The sequence below is a fragment of the Ipomoea triloba genome, chromosome 7 (assembly GCF_003576645.1).
Source record: "Ipomoea triloba cultivar NCNSP0323 chromosome 7, ASM357664v1".
Taxonomy (NCBI): Eukaryota; Viridiplantae; Streptophyta; class Magnoliopsida; order Solanales; family Convolvulaceae; genus Ipomoea; species Ipomoea triloba.
Window position 1 is genome coordinate 2,668,996 of NC_044922.1, and position 23,365 is coordinate 2,692,360.

At 36.0% G+C, this 23,365-nt stretch overlaps 3 protein-coding genes and 3 long non-coding RNA genes across 15 annotated transcripts; 5 read left to right on the plus strand and 1 right to left on the minus strand.

Annotated features, from left to right (window-relative positions):
* Nucleotides 1-2,914: 2,914 nt before the first annotated feature.
* On the plus strand, nucleotides 2,915-7,619 carry LOC116025157 (U-box domain-containing protein 45). 4 transcript variants are annotated; one of them, XM_031266275.1, is made up of 6 exons: nucleotides 2,915-3,132; nucleotides 3,772-3,887; nucleotides 4,329-4,514; nucleotides 4,763-4,870; nucleotides 5,264-6,441; nucleotides 6,614-7,619. In XM_031266275.1, the coding sequence occupies exons 2-6, from the start codon at nucleotides 3,837-3,839 to the stop codon at nucleotides 7,398-7,400; spliced, it is 2,310 nt and encodes a 769-aa protein (XP_031122135.1). In that variant the 5' UTR covers nucleotides 2,915-3,132; nucleotides 3,772-3,836; the 3' UTR covers nucleotides 7,401-7,619. The 4 variants fall into 4 exon arrangements, with proteins under 4 accessions (XP_031122135.1, XP_031122134.1, XP_031122137.1 ...); XM_031266274.1 differs by having other exon boundaries at nucleotides 3,792-3,887; XM_031266277.1 differs by lacking the exon at nucleotides 3,772-3,887.
* Nucleotides 7,620-8,874: 1,255 nt separating this feature from the next.
* LOC116025158 (OVARIAN TUMOR DOMAIN-containing deubiquitinating enzyme 4-like) lies at nucleotides 8,875-12,529 on the plus strand. Of its 3 annotated transcripts, none has more exons than XM_031266279.1 (6): nucleotides 8,875-9,010; nucleotides 10,102-10,223; nucleotides 10,975-11,015; nucleotides 11,436-11,534; nucleotides 11,712-11,876; nucleotides 12,265-12,529. In XM_031266279.1, exons 1-6 carry the CDS (start codon nucleotides 8,986-8,988, stop codon nucleotides 12,290-12,292), a joined length of 480 nt encoding a protein of 159 aa, XP_031122139.1. In that variant the 5' UTR covers nucleotides 8,875-8,985; the 3' UTR covers nucleotides 12,293-12,529. The 3 variants fall into 3 exon arrangements, with proteins under 3 accessions (XP_031122139.1, XP_031122138.1, XP_031122140.1); XM_031266278.1 differs by having other exon boundaries at nucleotides 8,923-9,031; XM_031266280.1 differs by lacking the exon at nucleotides 8,875-9,010 and adding an exon at nucleotides 9,235-9,360.
* Nucleotides 12,496-20,971, minus strand: LOC116025156. Of its 5 annotated transcripts, XM_031266268.1 has the most exons (11): nucleotides 20,953-20,971; nucleotides 20,755-20,862; nucleotides 19,714-20,219; nucleotides 17,581-17,777; nucleotides 14,946-16,864; nucleotides 14,573-14,858; nucleotides 14,230-14,448; nucleotides 13,733-13,906; nucleotides 13,259-13,450; nucleotides 13,051-13,164; nucleotides 12,496-12,965 (listed from the first exon to the last, which is right to left on the minus strand). In XM_031266268.1, exons 3-11 carry the CDS (start codon nucleotides 20,195-20,197, stop codon nucleotides 12,630-12,632), a joined length of 3,921 nt encoding a protein of 1,306 aa, XP_031122128.1. In that variant the 5' UTR covers nucleotides 20,198-20,219; nucleotides 20,755-20,862; nucleotides 20,953-20,971; the 3' UTR covers nucleotides 12,496-12,629. The 5 variants fall into 5 exon arrangements, with proteins under 5 accessions (XP_031122128.1, XP_031122131.1, XP_031122132.1 ...); XM_031266271.1 differs by lacking the exons at nucleotides 19,714-20,219; nucleotides 20,755-20,862; nucleotides 20,953-20,971 and adding exons at nucleotides 18,819-18,926; nucleotides 19,017-19,035 and having other exon boundaries at nucleotides 17,581-18,283; XM_031266272.1 differs by lacking the exons at nucleotides 19,714-20,219; nucleotides 20,755-20,862; nucleotides 20,953-20,971 and adding an exon at nucleotides 18,819-18,989 and having other exon boundaries at nucleotides 17,581-18,263.
* Nucleotides 18,402-19,287, plus strand: LOC116025159. The gene is made up of 2 exons (XR_004099597.1): nucleotides 18,402-18,887; nucleotides 18,960-19,287. It is a non-coding gene; the product is annotated as an uncharacterized LOC116025159 (long non-coding RNA).
* On the plus strand, nucleotides 20,338-21,223 carry LOC116025160. Its single transcript, XR_004099598.1, has 2 exons — nucleotides 20,338-20,823; nucleotides 20,896-21,223. It is a non-coding gene; the product is annotated as an uncharacterized LOC116025160 (long non-coding RNA).
* Nucleotides 21,224-22,062: 839 nt separating this feature from the next.
* LOC116025162 lies at nucleotides 22,063-22,948 on the plus strand. Its single transcript, XR_004099599.1, has 2 exons — nucleotides 22,063-22,548; nucleotides 22,621-22,948. It is a non-coding gene; the product is annotated as an uncharacterized LOC116025162 (long non-coding RNA).
* The last annotated feature ends 417 nt before the right edge of the window (nucleotides 22,949-23,365 follow it).

Consider the following 23,365-nt stretch of genomic DNA (forward strand, 5'->3'; position numbering starts at 1 on the left):
TTTATTGAATAAGTTGAGTGGAAAACTAGAATTAGGTAATTAATTTACATTTCATGTGGGCAAGTGTTTCCTATTTTACGCAAAATATCACACGTCATACCTCACTATCTATCTAGTAGTCTAGTGCTGCATGCTTATTCACTATTGACTCATTTTTCCACTTATAAATTTCCTAAAAATGGAAGAATGAAACAGTCAAAATCCACTAATTAAGATTGAATAATATATGCGTGCATGTTGGTACTTTCCGAATTTCAAAAACCCCATTTTGACCACCTTTTTTAGTTAGTGTTTGATTACTATTGATTTTTTGTTTTATTTTAATACATTATATATAATCATAATGAAAATGACTTTCCATGAACAATATCATTGACAAAAAGTGATTTTTAGTGTTTAGAAATAATTGAAACGTCATTTGAATTAGGTGCAGTTTCGTTATATCGGAATTGGAATTAAATAGTTAATAATTTGAATGAGCTTCAATAAATGATAATAATAAGTATATTATAAATAGAAAATAGTAAACAATTACAGAGTAATATTTATGCATATTTATATTAAAAAAAAAAAAGTAGAAATACACATTTATGTTTCTTAAATTTGCATGCTTCTCTAACATATCATATCATACGTTAGTTTCTTCATTTCACATTTTTATACCTAGCTAAATTTGTAAATTAGTGATATTTTAAACATATTTTGATAATAAAATTTTAATCATTAAAAATTTAAAAAAATAAACAAAAGATAAATAAAAATAGCGAGGGGACATCCCAATCGAATTAGTCAAACAACTGACGTAGTAGCTATAAAATCCTAAGCATGAGAACGGTCTATTAGAGACTTCACATAAAGTATACTTTTAAGTAGCGGAAAAATATATAGCAAGATAAAGAGATGTCCCCAGTCCAGTTTGTCGTACAATTTACTTAGTAGTTATAAAGTTTCAAATCAACTCTCTATGAGAGTAATTTGTTAAAAACTTTGTTAAAAAATTCATCTAAATCATAAATTCGAGTAATGGAGAAATAGTCGGACTAGAAAAAGTCTTTTCAAGATTTCATTACTTTTCGCCGTTTCGATACCAAAAGTAGACTTACGAAGTAATTAGTCTATTCAATTCCGTAAAATGGAAAATTTTCTCATAATGGAATTGAAAAAATTAAGTGTATGAGCAGGGGATTTTCTATATTGGAAGGGGTATAAATGGAAAACGTAGCAGAGTTTTTACAGGTGTGCATATCGACAACCTCGGATGGTCGGCACTCGGCAATTGTCGGCCGGTGTGCCGGGGTGACGAAATTGACGTATCAGCCCAATTTGGCTCCAAGAATTTTAAGAATTATTGTTCCGATTAAGAATATTCCAATGAAATTTATTCTCATCTAGAATTTAAGAAAATTTATTTAATGAGAATATTGAATGTACGTATATTTTGTTTTTTTTTTTTTCTCCCAAAGGATTAAATCCAGAATGTAAATCATGGCCTATTTTCTAATTTTTGCTCTCAAATTTTATCATTGTGACCAGTTAAACTATCCATGGAGACTGCATATATTTTATTTTAATTTTATATGCAGATGACTTTTTGTATATAATAAAGTAATAAATAATTTCAAATAATACATGAATCATTTGTTAAATACAATTAATATATTATGTAATTTTAGTTTATTTACTTACAATTTACATAATAAAAACTTATAACAAAGGTTAAAACATGTAGATAATATGTTAATTGTAAGTGTATCGTCCTAATCATTGCCTAATGCCTATAATGCATATGGTGGATCATAATCTACGATATAATTTACGTAAGCTAAATTAGGTATAAAGGTTAAGTATACATTCAAATTGCTCTAGATAGTTGATTTTATGCTAAATCATCCTATATGAGTTAACTATTAAATATGTAACACTTTTTTTTAATTAAAATATAATACTTTACCCGTTAACTCATGTATTATTATAGTATTATACAAGCAACCTAGTATTGGATAGTCATATAGTTTTATTTGTTTATTTGAGTGTTTAGATTACAAAACATAACTTTCATTTATATCACAACAACGTAACCCTGAATCTTATTGATCTTTGTCTATATCCTAACTTTGAACAAAGATGTGACTTTATCAGATTACGATCAAGACCAAATTAGAAAATTGTCTTTGTCTATATCAAAATATGTGCAAAGATTGAATATTAGATCTGGACGTTAGTGGAGTTGGTTATCGTTACGTTGTTGTCTTCTTCAAATATAATAATAATAATTAGTAATATAATATGACGTTCATCTAAGCTAGTCGTAACTATAAGTTTATCTATAATAATAGGTAAAAATAAGCTAATATTCTCTAAAATGGGTGACTGCGTTAATAACATAGGATTTTCTTACTTAAATGGATATGAGTTCAATTATTAACACCACTCTCTGAGACTACATATTAACTTTTTAATACTAACACTCTAAACTATCAATTAAATCAATTTATCTTAACTTCTCAAATCAATCAAAATAAATTTGAATGTTTACTAGTTTGATATTTATTCAACTAATAACAAATTGAATTTATTGAAAAATAAATTTACTTAGAAAAAATTTAAGTTGGTATCATTGTCAACACATTACATCATCAAGTTCATATTTATAGTATGTTTTATTTTTATGTGTGATTTGTGAACTATTACAAATGAATAAGATTAACGCAATATACTCTAAATCTAAAAATAAAAAATTGCCAAATAATGATATTCGGCTTTCGGGGTAATAATTTGCAATTCTGGTCCCTCCTCAAGGAACCGATTATTTATAATTGACTCCCCAAAATTAAATAATAATTTAAATATTCCCTCTGTAATAAGAAAACTACTCTGATGGCTCTTTCATGAATTCTATTCCTTCATCCTCTCTTCTTTAATAACCCTGAAAAAGCACTCTTCCCCTCTCTCTCTCTCTCCTGCGTCCGGTTTTCTCTCTCTAAAAATCTCTTGATCTGAATACTGAGCTCCGTCGTATATCTATAATAGCAATACATGTGTATATATTCGAATATTATCTACTGCTACCATACATTACTGTCTTAGTGCTTCGTTGATGAAGCCTCCTTTGATGCTGTTCTGTTTATTTCGGTGAGTTTTGAGCTCCAAACCCTAGCTTCCATCATCAGAAATAAAATGCTTCTGCTTTTGAATTTTATGCTATTTTTTGTTTTCATTTTTATACTATCTTAGGCTTAGCAATGTTTTTTTTATTTATTATTAATTTTTTTTTTTTGGAGTAATGTGATTTGTTGAGCTCTGGAAGGTCTTTTTCAATCTATTGTGCTTGTCTGTCTCGTTGGATTGAAATTTTAGTAAGTAGTTTATTTGGTGAATCGAAATATGTGATTGCTCATCAATTAGGTAAAAATGCTGTTTAAATTCTTGATTTGATTTGAAATCATTAGTTTTTGAATCTAAAGGCTGACTGTTAATAATTTTTTATTAATCTATAATTTTTTATTTTCATTTTTCTGAAATTTTCTCAGTTTAGAAACATGGGATTTTCTGTTCCACAAGTTTGACTAATTGTGGTGTTTGCAGCATATACACTGTGGCTGCATTATTGTATGTGGTTTTTGAAATGTCTAGTTTTGTCTTTCCACTTCTTACACCTAAGGAAATAGAAACTGCATTAAGGCCCTTTGCTGAAGTAACTTATAAATAATGATTGCTTGTTTGTCTTTTGTTGATTATTATGGTCCTGGTGCAAAAACTTAATATGTTCAGATTGGTTTATTGGCACGCAGATAATAAGCGGCAGGATTGTTCTTTTCTGTGTTAAATGTGAAATAATGGATAATTCTGAGGTTGAAGAAAATTTATGCTCAATTGGTGAACCTAAGGTATGCACTGTGTAAAGAATATGATGTTACTTGTTTGCCTCCTCGGATTTCATTTTTTTTTTTCTATTTCCGTCTTTTTCTTGGAAGTGGCCTGTATTTATTGATTTATTCATTTAAAACATTGGACTGTTGAATGTGATGTGCTTTATTCTATAAGGTGAATACTTCGTAGACCTATGAAAGCAAAAAATTTCAAATAGGTAGGATTTGTTGAATACGAGCTTCTGTTTAACATTCTTTCTTTGCTACCTTTTACTCCTTAATTTTATTTTAAGGTCAAAAGTTTCCCATTGAACCTGGTGCAATATATTTCACTGTTTCGGCAGAGTTTATCCTTTATCTTTCTCTCTCTATTTAAGTGAATATTTGTTGGATGTTTCTCTGGGTTTTCTTCATTTTTTGTTTGTCAAGTGTGTGATGAATATGTGGTTACTAGTGCAGCTACATGGAGGAATGTGCAAGAGTCTATCTTCCATCTATGCGAAAGTGTTGGGAATTTTTCCTGAACTGGAAGCGGCTCGACCAAGAAGCACTACAGGTATTCAGGCATTGTGTGCTCTGCACATAGCCCTTGAGAAGACGAAGACTATTCTTCAGCACTGTGCTGAATGCAGTAAACTCTACCTGGTAAGGACATTGCATCTTTTTATGGTCTAGCAATGAATGTTCATATTGGGAATGTGCTTCTGTGGCACTGGTTAGCTACAAGTCTAACTGCCACTCTCACTGATTTATTGTGCATTGGTATTTTTACTTAGTAATTTGGAGCTATAGAATATATGTTAACAATAATTCTGGCATCTGATGCAATGGAGGATATTTTCCTTTTTTTATTTCCTTCTAAAAAATGTGAACTGATATTTTTATTTGATCAGGCAATAACTGGAGACTCTATTGTACTTAAATTTGAGAGAGCAAGATGTGCTCTTCAAGATGGTCTAAATCGGGTTGAAGATATAGTTCCACAAACCATTGGTTGTCAGGTAATATTCATCATTGTTTCTCAGCTTATTAACTAGTAAAATATTGCTTTAACAAAATGAAAAATTAATTTGACTTTTAAAGTTTATTTTAAAAAACTCTGGTAAAAAAATACAACCAAGTGTGCGCATTTTTTTATGTGGTGTCTTTAATCTCTCTGATCATTGGTTGGGACCAATAATTATTATTTCATATACATCATTTGGTCCAATTTTTGAGTGTTTGTTCCTGTCAGTTCCAAATACTCCATAATATGTTCTTTATGGTCCAAATCTGCATATTTCCTTTGGGTTCTTCATAAGCTACTGTTAGTATATCTCATAGTTCTATGTCAGTTACTTCAGAAGTCAGCACTACTTGTAGCTATATTTTAATAGTAATCTCTCTTGTTTCAGATTTCTTCAATTCTAAGTGAACTTCAGGGGATTGAGTTCTCAATTGATCCAATTGAGAAACAGGTTGGTGATGATATAATTGCATTACTTCAGCAAGGAAGGAAGTTCAATAGAAATGAGAGCGACAATAGTGAACTTGAAACTTTTCACCAGGCTGCTTCTAGACTTGGTATTACCTCTTCAAGGGCAGCTCTTAGAGAAAGAAGGGCTTTGAGAAAACTCATAGAAAGAGCACAGGCTGAAGAAGAGAAAAGGAAGGAGTCAATTGTTGCTTATCTGATGCACCTATTAAGAAAATACTCAAAGTTATTTAGAAGTGAACTCTCAGATGACAATGATTCACAGGGTTCAACGCCATGCTCTCCAACGGTTCAGGGATCTCTAGAGGATGGTATTGGACCAGGAGGCCATGTCCATGCCTTTGATCGCCAACTTTCAAAGCTGAGTTCTTTTAATTTCAAACCGAACTTTGGGAGATCAGACCACATGCCTATCCCTCCTGAAGAGTTGAGGTGTCCAATCTCATTGCAGATAATGTTTGACCCAGTGATTATTGCTTCTGGGCAAACATATGAAAGGGTTTGTATTGAGAAGTGGTTTAGTGATGGGCACAACACATGCCCTAAAACTCAACAGGAGCTTCCTCATCTTGGTTTGACTTCTAATTACTGTGTGAAAGGTTTGGTTGCTAGTTGGTGTGAACACAATGGAGTTCCTATTCCAGATGGCCCACCCGAGTCTCTTGACCTCAACTACTGGAGGCTGGCATTTTCTCAAAGTGAATCCGCAAATTCCCAATCAATTGAAAGCATTGGCTCCTGCAAGCTCAAGGGTATTAAGGTGGTCCCTTTGGAGGATAGTGGTATCATTGAGGAGGCTGAAGGGAACGAAGTAGATTCTTCTGCACTTGACGATGAATTCCAGTCTAATGCCATTGAAAGATATGATGATTTGTTAGCCATTTTAGACCAAGAGGTTGATTTAAGGAAAAAGTGCAAAGTGGTAGAACAGATAAGACATTTGGTAAAGGATGATGAAGAAGTCAGGATGTACATGGGGGCAAATGGTTTTATTGAGGCTTTGATGCTGTTTTTGGAGTCTGCTGTCCAAGCTAGAAACGAGATGGCTCAGGAAATTGGAGCCATGGCTCTCTTCAACCTTGGCGTAGATAATAATAGGTATGATATTTTATATCATTGGCTCTAGAATTATAGATTTAGGCTTTTATGGTGAAAACGTCCTGCTTATTCAATTCTTTAGTGTTCAAGTCAATGCGTTTTGTTTTCCTTTTATGCCTTTGTCACGAAGCTTGAAAGAGTTTCTAATGAAGTTCTACACCTTGCTTTTCAGAAACAAAGAAACGATGTTGGCAGCCGGAGTACTTCCATTTTTGGAGAAAATGATTGCTAATTCTAGCTCTATTGCTGCAGCAACGGCCCTCTACCTGAACCTTTCCGGTCACGAAGAAGCCAAGCCTATTATTGGAACCAGCGAAGCTGTGCCCTTCTTGATCGGGGTTCTTCAGCAAGAGACTGATCCCCAGTGCAAGCTGGATGCTCTCCACGCTCTTTTTAACCTCTCCACCCTGCCAACCAACATACCGCACCTTATGTCAGCCGGGATAATTGATGGTCTTCTCGCTGTGATGACACACTCCGATGATCATGCCTGGGCAGAAAAATGCGTAGCTGTTCTTATCAACCTGGCTTCAAGCAAGCCCGCTAAAGATGAAATCATATCAGCTCCCGGCCTCATCAGCAGGCTCTCGTCTATTTTGGACTTAGGCGAGCCTCCGGAACAGGAACAAGCTGCTGCGTGTCTTGTATTACTCTGCAATGGAAACGAGAAATGCAGCCAGATGGTCCTCCAAGAAGGCGTGATACCTTCTTTGGTGTCAATGTCTGTGAACGGAACAATGCGAGGAAAACAGAAAGCTCAGAAGCTCTTGATGTTATTCCGCGAACAGCGACAGAAAGAACCCTCACCAGCAGCTAAGACAACTCAGCCCGAGGACAGCGATTCTGCCACGCCTGCTGAAAACCCGAAACCACTGACCAAGTCGACCTCGAAAAGGAAACTGGGAAAAGCTCTGAGTTTCTTGTGGAAGAACAAAAGTTTTTCTGTATACCAGTGTTAGATTGTTCTGTTTAGCCTGTAAAATCCTCTCTGTTTTTATATATATTCTCCTGCCCCAATAGGCTATTTAGCTTTCAGGAAAAGAGAGATGTACAGTTGTAATATATGGATCTTTTTTTCCTCTCCCGTTTTAGAATAGCCAGCCGGTTAAAGTTTTCAACACGTATATGATCTGAACCATGTATGTGACTGAAGGTTTCTTTTTACTCTTTTCAACAAACTATAGACGGAACACAATTTAATTGGTCAATTAATTTAAAATAAGTTTATAAACTTAGCTAGCAATGGTATGATGTACGTTTCGAATCTTACTCATACAATAGACACATACGGATTTTACCAGCTAGTTGAGACACATACGAATCTTACCAGCTAATTGAATCTTACTCATACAATAGACACATACGGATTTTACCAGCTAGTTGAGGCACATACGAATCTTACCAGCTAATTGAGGCACATAAAAATAATAACTCGCAAATTAAATATCTCTAATGATTTTGTTTATTACTTTAAAAGAGTGTCAATAGAGAAAAATAAATTCAGCTTGCATTTAGCAATACTCTTCTAGGCTAAAGACACTGTACACCTGAGAGGGTAGAAAATAATTCTGGTCATCCAAACTATCTTTATTAATATGAATTATGTTATTGGTGAGGTTTGTAAGTTGTAACCTCCGGTGAGAAACAAACCCAGCTTGGATGTTTCTATATGCGTTTGTATATATATATTTTTATTAAATTATTCTTGATATCTATCCTCATGCTCTGTACACTAAGAACAATATCATATCTATACTTGGAATATCCCAAAATGTGTAATAGTGTGGGTAAAGCATAACTCTCATATCTAAAAATTATATGTTCAATTTTTGTCAATACCTTTTTGATTGAATCCATTACACAAGGTCTTCTTAGTGCAGTTTATTTCTCATGTATGACTTCTGAGTTATTACACAAGAGTAGAATTTATTTATTATACAACTCTAAATAGTAACGGTCAATTTCTCTCATCACATTAAAAAAATCTCTAGCCAGGCTAGGAGGAATGAGGCAAACAATGTTTTTTATTATTATTATTTTTTTATTTTTTTATTTTTTATCAGACAAGTTTTTATTTCCATTCCTAAAATATAGGAACCGACAGAATTTTTTTTAATTTAAATTAAATTTGGCCTTTCCCTCGAGGTTGTTATAGAACTAAAATAAATGCTTGATATTTATAAAATTTAAAAAAAAAAAAACTTTTCATTTTAGAAGTTAGAAAGCAAAAATAGGCGGGTCTAATATCCGAGCGAGTAACTAACCGGGTCGTCTTCTCCACTTCCCCGCGCTTTACTCTGGGGGGAGGTCCTGGAATGGAATCCGATTCGAATCACTTTCTCTTTCAGTGTTTCGTCTTTACAACTCAGTTCAATTGAAGCGCTCTGCGTCCTCTCACACCTCTCATTGTCGCTCTTTCGAGGTCAGAAGAATCAGAATCGGGTAAAAATGACAACCAAAAAAAAAAAAACCCAAATTGTTCGATTTAAAGTCAATTATGCAATGAATTCCGTTGTTGTTGCGTGAAATCTCTTGTTTTTATTCATGCCAAAACCACAAGTTTCGGCCGGTAACGATCTTCGTACCATTTGTATGTCTTGCTGTTTTTGTTTTTTCAATTTGTTCATGTCATGGATTTTCTTTATGCTGCAGAAGTTTTACTGTGCTGTAATTTATTTATTTATTTTTTAATTTTAAGGAATGAGTATTTAGGTCTTGCATTGATAGACTGTTGCGTGCCTTGAATGGATTGATTGAGTTAATTGATGGATTTCTTATTCTTTTCGTGAAAAGAAGGCTTGCTTTTGCGTAGCTTAGTTATCTTGCTTTTAGAACTACCTTTATTAATGCTATAACGAGATTACTGCGAGGTTTCGTGTTTCTGGAAAGTCTTGGTAGCTGATATGGAAGAGGGATTGGGTATGAAATCCCACGTACTGTTTTTCTCTTGCTTGATTATGCTCTTTTCATGTTTTGGTGATGATGAGGAATTGATTGCTGTGTGAATATCACCGTTTACTCCAATTTTCTCTGTTTTTCATTTCGTTTTCCATTCTCCATTCTTTGTTTTCTAAAGTGGAGAAATATAAAGTATATTCTCCCAGTGCTAGTGTAGGGGTTTGAATCCACTAGGAATTGGGGGTCATTGGGAGACCTTGAGCGATTAGAGGTGATGAAGACCTCTTATGTGCAGAGTGTAGGGATAAAGGGTCGAAACCAGGGGACTGGCTAGGCGACTCGCGATTTACCTCTTCTAACTCATGGGCAGGGATTCTGGGGACTTAGGATTAGTCTGGCATAAGCTGTAAAGTAAATGCATTTGTTGTTTTTCTTTCTCTAGCTTCCCATTTTTCTAAAAAAATAAACAATTTTTATGGTTAGTAAATGCTTTTGTTAAGTTCTAGGCATTCTCTTGGCTATGTGGTACATGTTGATATTCATCATGGAAGGAGAAATTTTTTGTTAAGTTCTAGTCATTCTCTTGGCTATGGTGGTACATGTTGATATTCATCATGGAAGTAGAAACTGTATAATCATATAGGATAGGCTTATCTTGATCATAGTAGCCTCCTGGTTGGTTTTGGCTAAGAAATCCATTTTGGGTTTGAGAAGTAAACATGTGTGTTGATGATGATGATGTATGTTGCTCATATTCTGCAGGGATACCCGGGGATGGAAGATGCTTGTTCCGTTCAGTGGTTCATGGGGCTCGTCTAAGAGAAGGAAAGCCATCGCCAGGTGAAAGCTACGAAAGAGAACTCGCTGATGAGCTCAGAGAAAAAGTAAGAGAGCTTTATCTTTACATCTAAATGAGTTAGAATGTTAGATCCTCAAAATCGGAATTCTGCAGTGTGTATTCTTTATTGACAACCCAATGGCGCATTTTTATGTTGAACTACTCTGAAGTCCTTATTATGTGAGAGCAACTTCTGCATATTTTGCCTGGCTATACTTCAGTGTAGTGCTGTTCTTACTTACTACCCAAATAATGACAACATGGAGTTTTTTTTTTTTTTTTTGGTCATTGGTCATTGGTCGCTGACTATTAATTTTTTACATTTGGTCTCTCAAACACAGTCCCTCCGATCTAATTTCTGATCACCGACAGGCAAATGACTTTTTTTAAGGGCAAAATTGCCATTTTTAGTCCCCTTCTTGAGAAGTTTAAGAAAACAGTAATGAAAATTAACAATTTTACCCTTTAAGATAAGTCGGTGATGGGAAATTAGGTTGGAGGGACCAAATGTAACAAGGACTGAAAAGTCATGGGACCAAATGTGAAAAAATTAATAGTTGGGAATCAAATGTAAAAGTGATCTCATAATCATGGAACCAAAAATGGAAAAAACTCTGAAAACATGCTTGCACATTGTTCATTAGTTACCAATAAAATCATTCTTTTACAATGTACACCATTTATTTGATGTTATTAGGTCATCCTTTACCGCTCTGGGTCCAAACTGTTTGTGTATTTCTGTGAATTTGACTTGTATTATACTCATGATTCATGAAAACCATCAAACTGTTTTACAGGTTGTGGATGAGTTTATCAAGAGACGAGCAGATGCTGAATGGTACTTTATTTTTGTATACTCTCAAATTTTAATATGCCAAGGCTTTTTTCTACAATAGCTTCATTAGCTTGTAAGAAATCGTGGAATACTACATATATTCTCAAGAAGCGAAGTTTGATTGTAGTATTAACAATCAGTATTACACGATTTATTGGTAACCTCTCCTTCATCGGAGAAGGCAACCAATTGACACTGGCGATCGTTTCAAGTGTTTTATGCCGGGATACCATCGAAATCTCACCGTTCGTAGGAATCTTAATGACTTGCAATTACAGGTTACCAACAAGTTTTTGGGCCTAATTACTCTAAAATAATATGTTTAAGGGATTAATTACAACTTTTAAAAGTTTAAGGTTTAATTAACTTTTTGAGTAATGTTCAGGGACGTATTTACCCTTTTTCCCATACATTTTTGTTCAGGTTTGTTGAAGGTGATTTTGATGCATATGTCACACAGATGAGACAGCCCCATATCTGGGGAGGTGAACCCGAACTGCTGATGTCCTCACATGTTCTACAGTAGGTTATTTGCTTCTTTTTCTTTAATTTTTCATTTCTCAAGAAAAATAAAATAAAAATAAAAAAATTAGTTAGTAAATGCACATGTAGTTTCTTAATCAGTTTTAGTGGATGCTAAGAGCCTAAGATATATTCCTGTATCCTGCATTTATTTTCCATTTGTTGAAAACTTTGCAGGGCTCCCATCGCAGTGTACATGTGGGATAAGAAGACTAATTGCCTTAAGGTTATAGCTGAATATGGTCAAGAATATGGGAAGGACAAGCCTATTTGTGTTTTATATCATGGCTATGGGCACTATGATGCACTGCAAAACCCTTCTGGTGGCCAACAATCAAAAATGTAATCTCTCCCTCTATAAATGACAAATCCAAAGATTTTTTTTTTTTTTGGACTGAACTGTCTCATATGTATATTGTACCTGGCACAATATACGTGATTGTATTGGGTACAATCAACACTATAGAATTTTCTTTATATATGCACCCCAGCAAAACCCCTTTATTGGTGGACATAGATAAGCTACACATACAAACACCATTTTAACATTCAGCAGTTGCTAGTACCATGTTAAAAACTTTTTCAGATTTTCTTACTTCTAACATCTTGGACCTATTGACAGGTTCCAGTGCTTCAAAATATGGTGTATGATATCTGAGTATGTAAGATCATCATCGCTAATCTCTCTTCTTCTTTGTCTTCTTCTCCTTTTTTTTTTTTTTTTTTGCAGGAATAAAGCAAAAAGGTTTTTTCAGTAATATAATTCTTTGGGAGCACATAGAGGTTAGAGATCTCCATTCTATTGAGCCTCAAAACCCTGTCAGGACAAAAGGGACTTGAAGGGGGAATTAAAAGTACGCTTTCTTTGAAGCTCTGATGATAGTCACTATGTGTTCCTATTAGCTTCATTATTTTCAGGACAACTTTATAACTCAATGCCATGTAATGTAACTATATAAGATACTTCAAAATGATTAATCTCTTATTCTGGATCACTATGTGTCTCTTCTTTCTTTGGGAACTCAAAATTTCAGAAGGAAATTCACGATAACAAATGGAAACTCTGTACAAATTTACCTGATCTTGCACCAGTTTTCACTGACCATTATCTCTCCATAACTCTCGAAGTAGCTGATACCTGATAAGATTTCGACTGCCCTTTACTCCGGGAGTCCATTTCATGTTTGTTGAAGTAGGACAGCCCCGTGATCGATCAGCTATAATTGAAGTCAGGGGTGAGTCCACCTCGTCAAGCTCATCATCACTTGTGTATGATTTCTTGAGGACAGATGACGTGTTTCGTGCTAAAGATTGGGTTCCAGACTCTCCCATAAACCTAGTAACTGAGGCTGCAGTTGGGGGTGAGTAAACAGTGGGGGTGGCAGTACATGGTACCATAGTGAAAGACTCACTGGAAGCATCCATATCATCCTTGAGAAAGGAAGAAAAGTTTAACAACAACAACAACAATAATAATAATCTGCAAGTAATGATGAAGATTGGAGAGTGTTTTAACCTCAGAATCAAGAGCCACAAATACTTCCTGGGGAACTGGGTGTGGGGAGAACTCATCAGGAACAAAAAGGCTGAGAATTATCTTGATCAGCGATGGGCTGAACAATGGGCAAACCTTCAAAATGTAAAAAATTTGAGCATTAATGTGTTATGCAGTACTGGTGTTTGATGTTTGGATTACACAAGCCACTAGCTAGTAAGGTACTCACTTCTTTTCTTGTTAATGGATCAGCCAGCATTTCTAATGGTAGCATCATGAGGTCACTTAGCGCATTGAGGAGGCGGAAAGGCTTGTGAGACTCGTGTTGCTTGTCTTCCACAAGCATAGTGTTGCTACTATCAGGAAACTCGTTATCTTCAGTTTCGAATAAATCAGACAGCCATCTAGACCAGTTTCCAACCTGTCAGCAACAAGAAAGCAACCAAAATGTTCAAATAATACCACTCAGATAAAGAATACATATAATGTCACTCTGAATCTACATCTCTATTTGGTTCCTAGTAGGAAACAAATCATTTGGTTCCTATAGAGAGAATTTCCAAAGAATGCATTCTAAGTGGGTTTCATAGATTCAACAAAATTCACTCTCATTATACTCCAATGGTCAGGCCAAGCGAAAACCATCATATTATCGATGAAGCTGACAATAAGTAATATTGAATAGAAAGAAATGACTACTCACGGCATTTTTTAGTTGTGCACCAGCCCCAAAGCTTAATTTCCCAACAGGGATTGGGAGGACCTTAGGGTTACTAATGGGATCTGACACAGGATCTGTTGGCATTTCATCAGCAGAGTCACGAAGAATGGCGTTGAACATCGCCACATCCAGTCTACTCACTAGCTGTTCCATAACCTACACAATTGAAACAGAAGTGTGATGAAGTTAGTCATCAAATAAAACAGCAAAAACAAGAAGTTGCTTATGCAAGCTTGTCTGTTGATCCTGATAATGATCACATACTAAGGCACTCCCTGCAGTCAGATGAACACAGGAAATAAACCCCAAATGTGTTTCTTAATACATAGGAAATCTATCTATCAGAAAGACAAAAGGGGCAATGTGGGGTATAGTGCCTTATTATTTAGATGTTTGGATAAGTTAGTAGATAAGTGAAGTATATTCTCTCTGTGACACTTGATGTACAAATTCGAGTATATCCCACACTATCAACATACCATTTTTGCCAGCATCGACAAGCAGCCACACTCATGTCCTTCCGCCCTAACTGGGCACAGCCTTTCACAAGCATCCTGGAAAGCCTTCTCCCAAAGATCAATTGAGAAACTACCAGGCTCTTCATCTCCAAAATCATGCCTAGTTCCCTTCTTAGAATTTGAGCTTACAGATCCGCCACTTGTTTTTGCAACAGTTCTTTGCATATGTGGAGTGAAAATCTGGAGTGTAACACAAAATAAACTATAGCACTGACCTTGAAAAAACTGCTTATTGATTACAAACTGATTAACTGAATTACTAAGGAAAGAAAATAATGATAAAAACTGCAATACGGAATTCAACCTGCCACCACACAGACTCAACAATTCGGGAGAAGATCCAAGCTTCAACTTGTTCGAGTGCAAGGGTAAATACATCCCTATCTCCCCAGTCAGTCTGTTCATTTGTTACACTCTTCCTTCCTTCATTTGTGTAGTCAAACTCACAATTTTGCTCTGAATATCTACCTTTGTCCCCAGTTTTACCACCAGTGCTTCTTATATTTGGTCTATTCTTGTCTACTGTGTCTGCAGCGGCCTGGCTAACAATTGCTCTCAACATGATTGTGTTTGATAACCAAAAAGTCAACCTATAAACGGAATATTTCAAACCTCAAGTTGCTAAAGCATAACTTGTTAAAGCAAAGTGTAATGAGATTTTGGAAAGGAATATGCACCTGGGAACATCATTTCCACATGCTTTAGAGACCAAAGCTAAACCTGAGACAGCAGTTCTTGCACAACTTGCTTGTTTAGTTTGAGACTTCACCTTGCAAGCATGAAAGTAGAGCCTTGAGAGGCGACGAGCTGGAGCATGAACCTTGTTTGAAGAACTCACATGTTCAGCAACTATAGAATAAAGGCTAACCTCAACAGCAGCAGCTTCCCTTAATTCTTCCTCAAGAATTTCAATTCTGGATTTCCATTCATTTTCTTGGTCAGGAAGCCTATTTGTTGATTTATTTATTTCGGCGTTAGCACTAGAGCTGGCATCTTCAGTTACATTTACTTTTGCTGCCTTTTCTGTATTATGGCCACTGGCTGAGTTAATATCTGACAAATTTTGTGCATCAAGCAGGATCTCTGCATCCTGTTCAGTTTCTAGTTTCTCCTTTACACCCCCCTTTCCACCCATAAGACAAGCATGTAAATTATTAACTTCACCTTCAGCATGCCCCGTTTTCATTTCTCTGTCTTGGGATTCTTGCACACTGACATGTAAGTCTAAGTCATCTCTTGGGAGACTCCTTTCTACTTGATCAGTTTCTGGCTTCTCCTTTATATCCTTTCCACCCTCAAGACCAACATGTAAACTAGTAATGACTTCACTTTCAGCATGGTCCATTTTTACCTCTTGGGGTTCTTGACGACTGACATTTAGATCATCTAGTCGGATTGCTTCTTCATCCTGCTCAGTTTCTAGTTTCTCCTTTATATCCTTACCCCCAGCAAGGCCAGCTTGTAAATTATTAACAACCTCGCTTTCAGCATGACTGATCGTTATCTCTTGGGGTTCCCAAAGACCAACATGTAAATCATCTCTAGGGATTCTCAGTTCACCCTGTTCAGTTTCTAGTTTCTTGTTTATATCCTTTCCACCCAAAAGATCAGCATGTAAATTATCAATGACTTTACTCTCACCCATTTTCATCTGTCTCTCTTGAGATTCTTGAACACCAACATCTAAGTTATCTCTTGGGATTCTATCTTCTTCCTGTTGAATTTCTAGCTTCTCGTTTGGATCCTTTTCACCCCAAATATCATGTATACTACTAACTTCATATTCATGACCCATTTTCCTCTCTTGGGATTCTTGAAGACCGACATGTGAATCATCCACTGGGATTATACCTTCTCCCTGTTCAGTTTTATCCTTTCCACCCACAAGACCAACATGTAAATCATTAGCGACTTCACTTTCGGCATGTCCTGTACTTCTCTCTTGGGATTCCTTAAGATTCACATGTAAATCATCTCTTCTGATTCTCTCATCATCCTGTTCAGTTTCTAGCTTCTCCTTTATATCCTCCCCACCCACAAAGCCAATATTTAAATTATTAATGACATCAGTTTCGGGATGGTCCATTTTTCTCTTTTCAGGTTCTTGAAGACCAACATGCAAATCCTCTCTAGGAATTCTCTCTTCATCCTGTTCAGTTTCTAGCTTATCATTTATATCCTTTCCACCCACAAGGCCAACGTGTAAATCACTTACAAATTTATTTTCAGCATGGCTCAATTTTCTCCATTGGGATTCTTGAAGGTCATGAGGCCTTCCAGGGTCCAGATCCAAACTTGTTTGGATACAACCATCTGAAGTTGCAATACTGGAAGAAATTTTACCCAAGCAGTTGTCTTCAACAGGTTGTGTATCTATTTTAGTTGGGTGTTTGCTACTATCAACTTCTTCAATATGAGTTGTGATTTTATGCTCAAGGCCTCTCACGATGTTGGACTTCCCACTTGTACCTTCAGCTGGACTCTCCAAACACCTAGAAGGAACACTCTCAAGCGATGCTGCAGGGACCAGTGCTTGAAGTGTATCAGAGTCGATATGTTCCCTGCCAAAGTTACTTTTTGCAGATTCAACTCCATCCTGCATTTTTTGTGACGATAAAAGTGCCATTACCTCCCTTCAAATATACACAAAAACAAGACAGAGAACTTGGGGGAAAGAGGAAAAGAACATCAATAGCCACAGAGCAAGTTCCAAATGTTACACAATAAGAATTAATTCTGGTAATTTCATGCATCACACAGGATTCGGACTAGTGCTTAAGCCAGTGTACAAGCAACTTGAATTCTCCATCTTGTCCATGGTTGCAGTAAGCGCTAGGTGCTAGTCGGGCGGTAGAGGAGCGCCTAGACGGCCTAGGCGGGCGCCTATGCGGCTAACTAAAAAAAAAAACAGTGCACATGTGTGGCTGTATATATGTCATATTATATATATATATATATATATATATATATATATATATATATATAATGGAAAAAATTAGCAAGGCCGAGCCGACCGGATTAACTCGGTTAGCTCGATTGAAATGGACGAGTTAACTCAGCCGAGTTAGGCACTAGACGGCCTAGTCAGCCGAATTAGGCGCTAGGCGGTCGCCTAGGAGGGAAATCGCCACGGTCTAGGGGCGCCTAGAACGATTTTTGCAATAGTGATCTTGTCTCAGTAAGCAATACAAGACAAGATGAAACTGTAACTTTGAATGAGAATTCCAATCACAATGTGCCTTGGGAAATCAGCTAATTAGTAAAATATTTAATGTGATTAGGAAAATGTGCAAATAGAACCAGTTTAACTACCTTCTCATGTTGAGGTGGCGGCGCCTTAGCAGCCTCTGTGGAAGACTTAGTGACATCCAGGGACGAATGTGATGACACATCATCATCTGTGAAAGAGGCAATCTCACACTGATCATCATTTCCTTCATTCACTGAATCTGCAATAGATACTTGCTCATCCTTGTCAGTGGACGTTCTTTTTGATAAGCTGACCTTAGGAGACGAACTTGAGCTATCCTTGTGAACAGGCTGTATTGTAACGAACATGCTGGGTTGCTCAAAGCTTTTTGAACTCTTTTTGCTGTTCACAGGAGTGCAAATGCTCATATCCTCCTCAATAGCCCCAAAATCTGCAAGATTTAGTGTGGCTGTCCCCAACAGTTGCCCTCTACTCGCCTTGTCCTTCCGAGGTTCGTATAGGTAAAGATTCAACAAATTCTTCTGGAACTTATCACGAGTCCTCTTTTCATGACATAGAGTTACTGAGAGAGCAAAGGACTCATTGAATTCGATACTCGCATCCCCTACATTAGATATGAAAGACCCAGAGTTCTGATCACCATTCTGCCAGACGAGCAACACAGACCGAACAGATCTAAGCGACTGCGATGGCGGCCAAGGCTTAACCTCCTCCACATGGACAACGAAATCCACTTGAACAGAAGCACCCTTCTTGTGCCTCGACCTCAGCCCGAGAACCATAGCTGAAAATCCACTTCAAACGTTGTAGGAAAAACGCTACTCCTTAGTAAGGAACCTAAAGACGAGAAAGAAAAACCTACTCCCAAGTTCAAATTATGAAGATTGACACACTATCCACACATAAAAGGACATCAAAACAGACGAAACATCCTCTGATTTGATACCCTGGCAGAAAAGGGCCCATTCTCGTTTGTATGAATGTATCCTTCAAATGCAAGTTTAACAAATAAAATTTTAAATAATGTCATCTTAAGCATCTTCAAGTCCAGTCACTGAGCTCATCATTTAAAGACAGTCTGACAAAACAAACCGACCATTCTTTGTACAATTGTACCATTATTCCTCTGTGTGTTTTAGTGTCGCAATCATCACAACAGAAAAGTTAAAACTTAAAACCCTACATTCACTGTTAAAAGTAAACTATCATCACAACAAAGAAAATTCAACCTAAAACATGCAATCATCAATGCCAGTTCTAAGCTTAAAACCATCAAATAAGCTTTAAAAAAGGCATTATTTTCTCAGGATTGCTTTCACTGCGTATGGATGATACTTACCGTGATTGTAGAGAATGGCCGGTACAGCAATGTAGAAGAGAAGCCAAAATGCAATGCCTCACTGCCTCAGTATGTCCATTTTCCTGACTTTTCAATAATTGTATTGGCCTATTAACAATTTTTTGAACTCTTTGACTGTAGTAGATGAAGAAAAGTTGAGAAGATTAATGAAGAAGAAAAGTTAGATGAGGAAAATACGTAAGATCGCCGCGGTTTGGCGGTGGGGAAGAACGTGATTTTCTCTGTTTGTCAAAGTCCAACTGCGTGACTGGATCGATGCTCGTCATACCCAAAATATTTATTCAAAAAAATATAATGAATTGTACTCCGTAACAACTTTTGCATATGTGGCGGTTGGCTTGGTCTTCTGATATTAGTTGGTCATAGATTGCATTTATTGTGGTTTAATATTGTAATTTTGTGGTTATTAAGTTAACTGTTTAGTTAATTTGAATAGGTTGTCTTATCATCTATTTTATTTTTGGTAGTAAAAGACATGAGGATGTGCACGAAATAAACTCTGTTTATGTATAACTTGCAAGGCTACAAATCACACCAAATTACATTATGAAGATCTTATAACTAGTGCGACCAACTTAACTATATGGTTTTAGCAATAATCAAACATGAAACTTGTTTTGAACAATTTTGCTATTGTATATGAGAAAAATATAAATGGTTTCCATTTTGTCAATTGTGTGCATTTTGCAAGTGTTATAACACCTATGTCATCAATTCATATACGAAGTGTTTTTTCTATATTTAGTAAATATTATGTTAACATAGCATCATAAATTATAACAACACTTACTTTTTTCTTTTTTTCTTTTTTTTTTTTTTTTTTNTACTTGCTCATCCTTGTCAGTGGACGTTCTTTTTGATAAGCTGACCTTAGGAGACGAACTTGAGCTATCCTTGTGAACAGGCTGTATTGTAACGAACATGCTGGGTTGCTCAAAGCTTTTTGAACTCTTTTTGCTGTTCACAGGAGTGCAAATGCTCATATCCTCCTCAATAGCCCCAAAATCTGCAAGATTTAGTGTGGCTGTCCCCAACAGTTGCCCTCTACTCGCCTTGTCCTTCCGAGGTTCGTATAGGTAAAGATTCAACAAATTCTTCTGGAACTTATCACGAGTCCTCTTTTCATGACATAGAGTTACTGAGAGAGCAAAGGACTCATTGAATTCGATACTCGCATCCCCTACATTAGATATGAAAGACCCAGAGTTCTGATCACCATTCTGCCAGACGAGCAACACAGACCGAACAGATCTAAGCGACTGCGATGGCGGCCAAGGCTTAACCTCCTCCACATGGACAACGAAATCCACTTGAACAGAAGCACCCTTCTTGTGCCTCGACCTCAGCCCGAGAACCATAGCTGAAAATCCACTTCAAACGTTGTAGGAAAAACGCTACTCCTTAGTAAGGAACCTAAAGACGAGAAAGAAAAACCTACTCCCAAGTTCAAATTATGAAGATTGACACACTATCCACACATAAAAGGACATCAAAACAGACGAAACATCCTCTGATTTGATACCCTGGCAGAAAAGGGCCCATTCTCGTTTGTATGAATGTATCCTTCAAATGCAAGTTTAACAAATAAAATTTTAAATAATGTCATCTTAAGCATCTTCAAGTCCAGTCACTGAGCTCATCATTTAAAGACAGTCTGACAAAACAAACCGACCATTCTTTGTACAATTGTACCATTATTCCTCTGTGTGTTTTAGTGTCGCAATCATCACAACAGAAAAGTTAAAACTTAAAACCCTACATTCACTGTTAAAAGTAAACTATCATCACAACAAAGAAAATTCAACCTAAAACATGCAATCATCAATGCCAGTTCTAAGCTTAAAACCATCAAATAAGCTTTAAAAAAGGCATTATTTTCTCAGGATTGCTTTCACTGCGTATGGATGATACTTACCGTGATTGTAGAGAATGGCCGGTACAGCAATGTAGAAGAGAAGCCAAAATGCAATGCCTCACTGCCTCAGTATGTCCATTTTCCTGACTTTTCAATAATTGTATTGGCCTATTAACAATTTTTTGAACTCTTTGACTGTAGTAGATGAAGAAAAGTTGAGAAGATTAATGAAGAAGAAAAGTTAGATGAGGAAAATACGTAAGATCGCCGCGGTTTGGCGGTGGGGAAGAACGTGATTTTCTCTGTTTGTCAAAGTCCAACTGCGTGACTGGATCGATGCTCGTCATACCCAAAATATTTATTCAAAAAAATATAATGAATTGTACTCCGTAACAACTTTTGCATATGTGGCGGTTGGCTTGGTCTTCTGATATTAGTTGGTCATAGATTGCATTTATTGTGGTTTAATATTGTAATTTTGTGGTTATTAAGTTAACTGTTTAGTTAATTTGAATAGGTTGTCTTATCATCTATTTTATTTTTGGTAGTAAAAGACATGAGGATGTGCACGAAATAAACTCTGTTTATGTATAACTTGCAAGGCTACAAATCACACCAAATTACATTATGAAGATCTTATAACTAGTGCGACCAACTTAACTATATGGTTTTAGCAATAATCAAACATGAAACTTGTTTTGAACAATTTTGCTATTGTATATGAGAAAAATATAAATGGTTTCCATTTTGTCAATTGTGTGCATTTTGCAAGTGTTATAACACCTATGTCATCAATTCATATACGAAGTGTTTTTTCTATATTTAGTAAATATTATGTTAACATAGCATCATAAATTATAACAACACTTACTTTTTTCTTTTTTTCTTTTTTTTTTTTTTTTTTNAGTTGCCCTCTACTCGCCTTGTCCTTCCGAGGTTCGTATAGGTAAAGATTCAACAAATTCTTCTGGAACTTATCACGAGTCCTCTTTTCATGACATAGAGTTACTGAGAGAGCAAAGGACTCATTGAATTCGATACTCGCATCCCCTACATTAGATATGAAAGACCCAGAGTTCTGATCACCATTCTGCCAGACGAGCAACACAGACCGAACAGATCTAAGCGACTGCGATGGCGGCCAAGGCTTAACCTCCTCCACATGGACAACGAAATCCACTTGAACAGAAGCACCCTTCTTGTGCCTCGACCTCAGCCCGAGAACCATAGCTGAAAATCCACTTCAAACGTTGTAGGAAAAACGCTACTCCTTAGTAAGGAACCTAAAGACGAGAAAGAAAAACCTACTCCCAAGTTCAAATTATGAAGATTGACACACTATCCACACATAAAAGGACATCAAAACAGACGAAACATCCTCTGATTTGATACCCTGGCAGAAAAGGGCCCATTCTCGTTTGTATGAATGTATCCTTCAAATGCAAGTTTAACAAATAAAATTTTAAATAATGTCATCTTAAGCATCTTCAAGTCCAGTCACTGAGCTCATCATTTAAAGACAGTCTGACAAAACAAACCGACCATTCTTTGTACAATTGTACCATTATTCCTCTGTGTGTTTTAGTGTCGCAATCATCACAACAGAAAAGTTAAAACTTAAAACCCTACATTCACTGTTAAAAGTAAACTATCATCACAACAAAGAAAATTCAACCTAAAACATGCAATCATCAATGCCAGTTCTAAGCTTAAAACCATCAAATAAGCTTTAAAAAAGGCATTATTTTCTCAGGATTGCTTTCACTGCGTATGGATGATACTTACCGTGATTGTAGAGAATGGCCGGTACAGCAATGTAGAAGAGAAGCCAAAATGCAATGCCTCACTGCCTCAGTATGTCCATTTTCCTGACTTTTCAATAATTGTATTGGCCTATTAACAATTTTTTGAACTCTTTGACTGTAGTAGATGAAGAAAAGTTGAGAAGATTAATGAAGAAGAAAAGTTAGATGAGGAAAATACGTAAGATCGCCGCGGTTTGGCGGTGGGGAAGAACGTGATTTTCTCTGTTTGTCAAAGTCCAACTGCGTGACTGGATCGATGCTCGTCATACCCAAAATATTTATTCAAAAAAATATAATGAATTGTACTCCGTAACAACTTTTGCATATGTGGCGGTTGGCTTGGTCTTCTGATATTAGTTGGTCATAGATTGCATTTATTGTGGTTTAATATTGTAATTTTGTGGTTATTAAGTTAACTGTTTAGTTAATTTGAATAGGTTGTCTTATCATCTATTTTATTTTTGGTAGTAAAAGACATGAGGATGTGCACGAAATAAACTCTGTTTATGTATAACTTGCAAGGCTACAAATCACACCAAATTACATTATGAAGATCTTATAACTAGTGCGACCAACTTAACTATATGGTTTTAGCAATAATCAAACATGAAACTTGTTTTGAACAATTTTGCTATTGTATATGAGAAAAATATAAATGGTTTCCATTTTGTCAATTGTGTGCATTTTGCAAGTGTTATAACACCTATGTCATCAATTCATATACGAAGTGTTTTTTCTATATTTAGTAAATATTATGTTAACATAGCATCATAAATTATAACAACACTTACTTTTTTTTTTTTTTTTTTTTTTTTTTTTTTTTTTACTTTCAATCCTATCCTATAATTATTGTTGGAGCAAATATC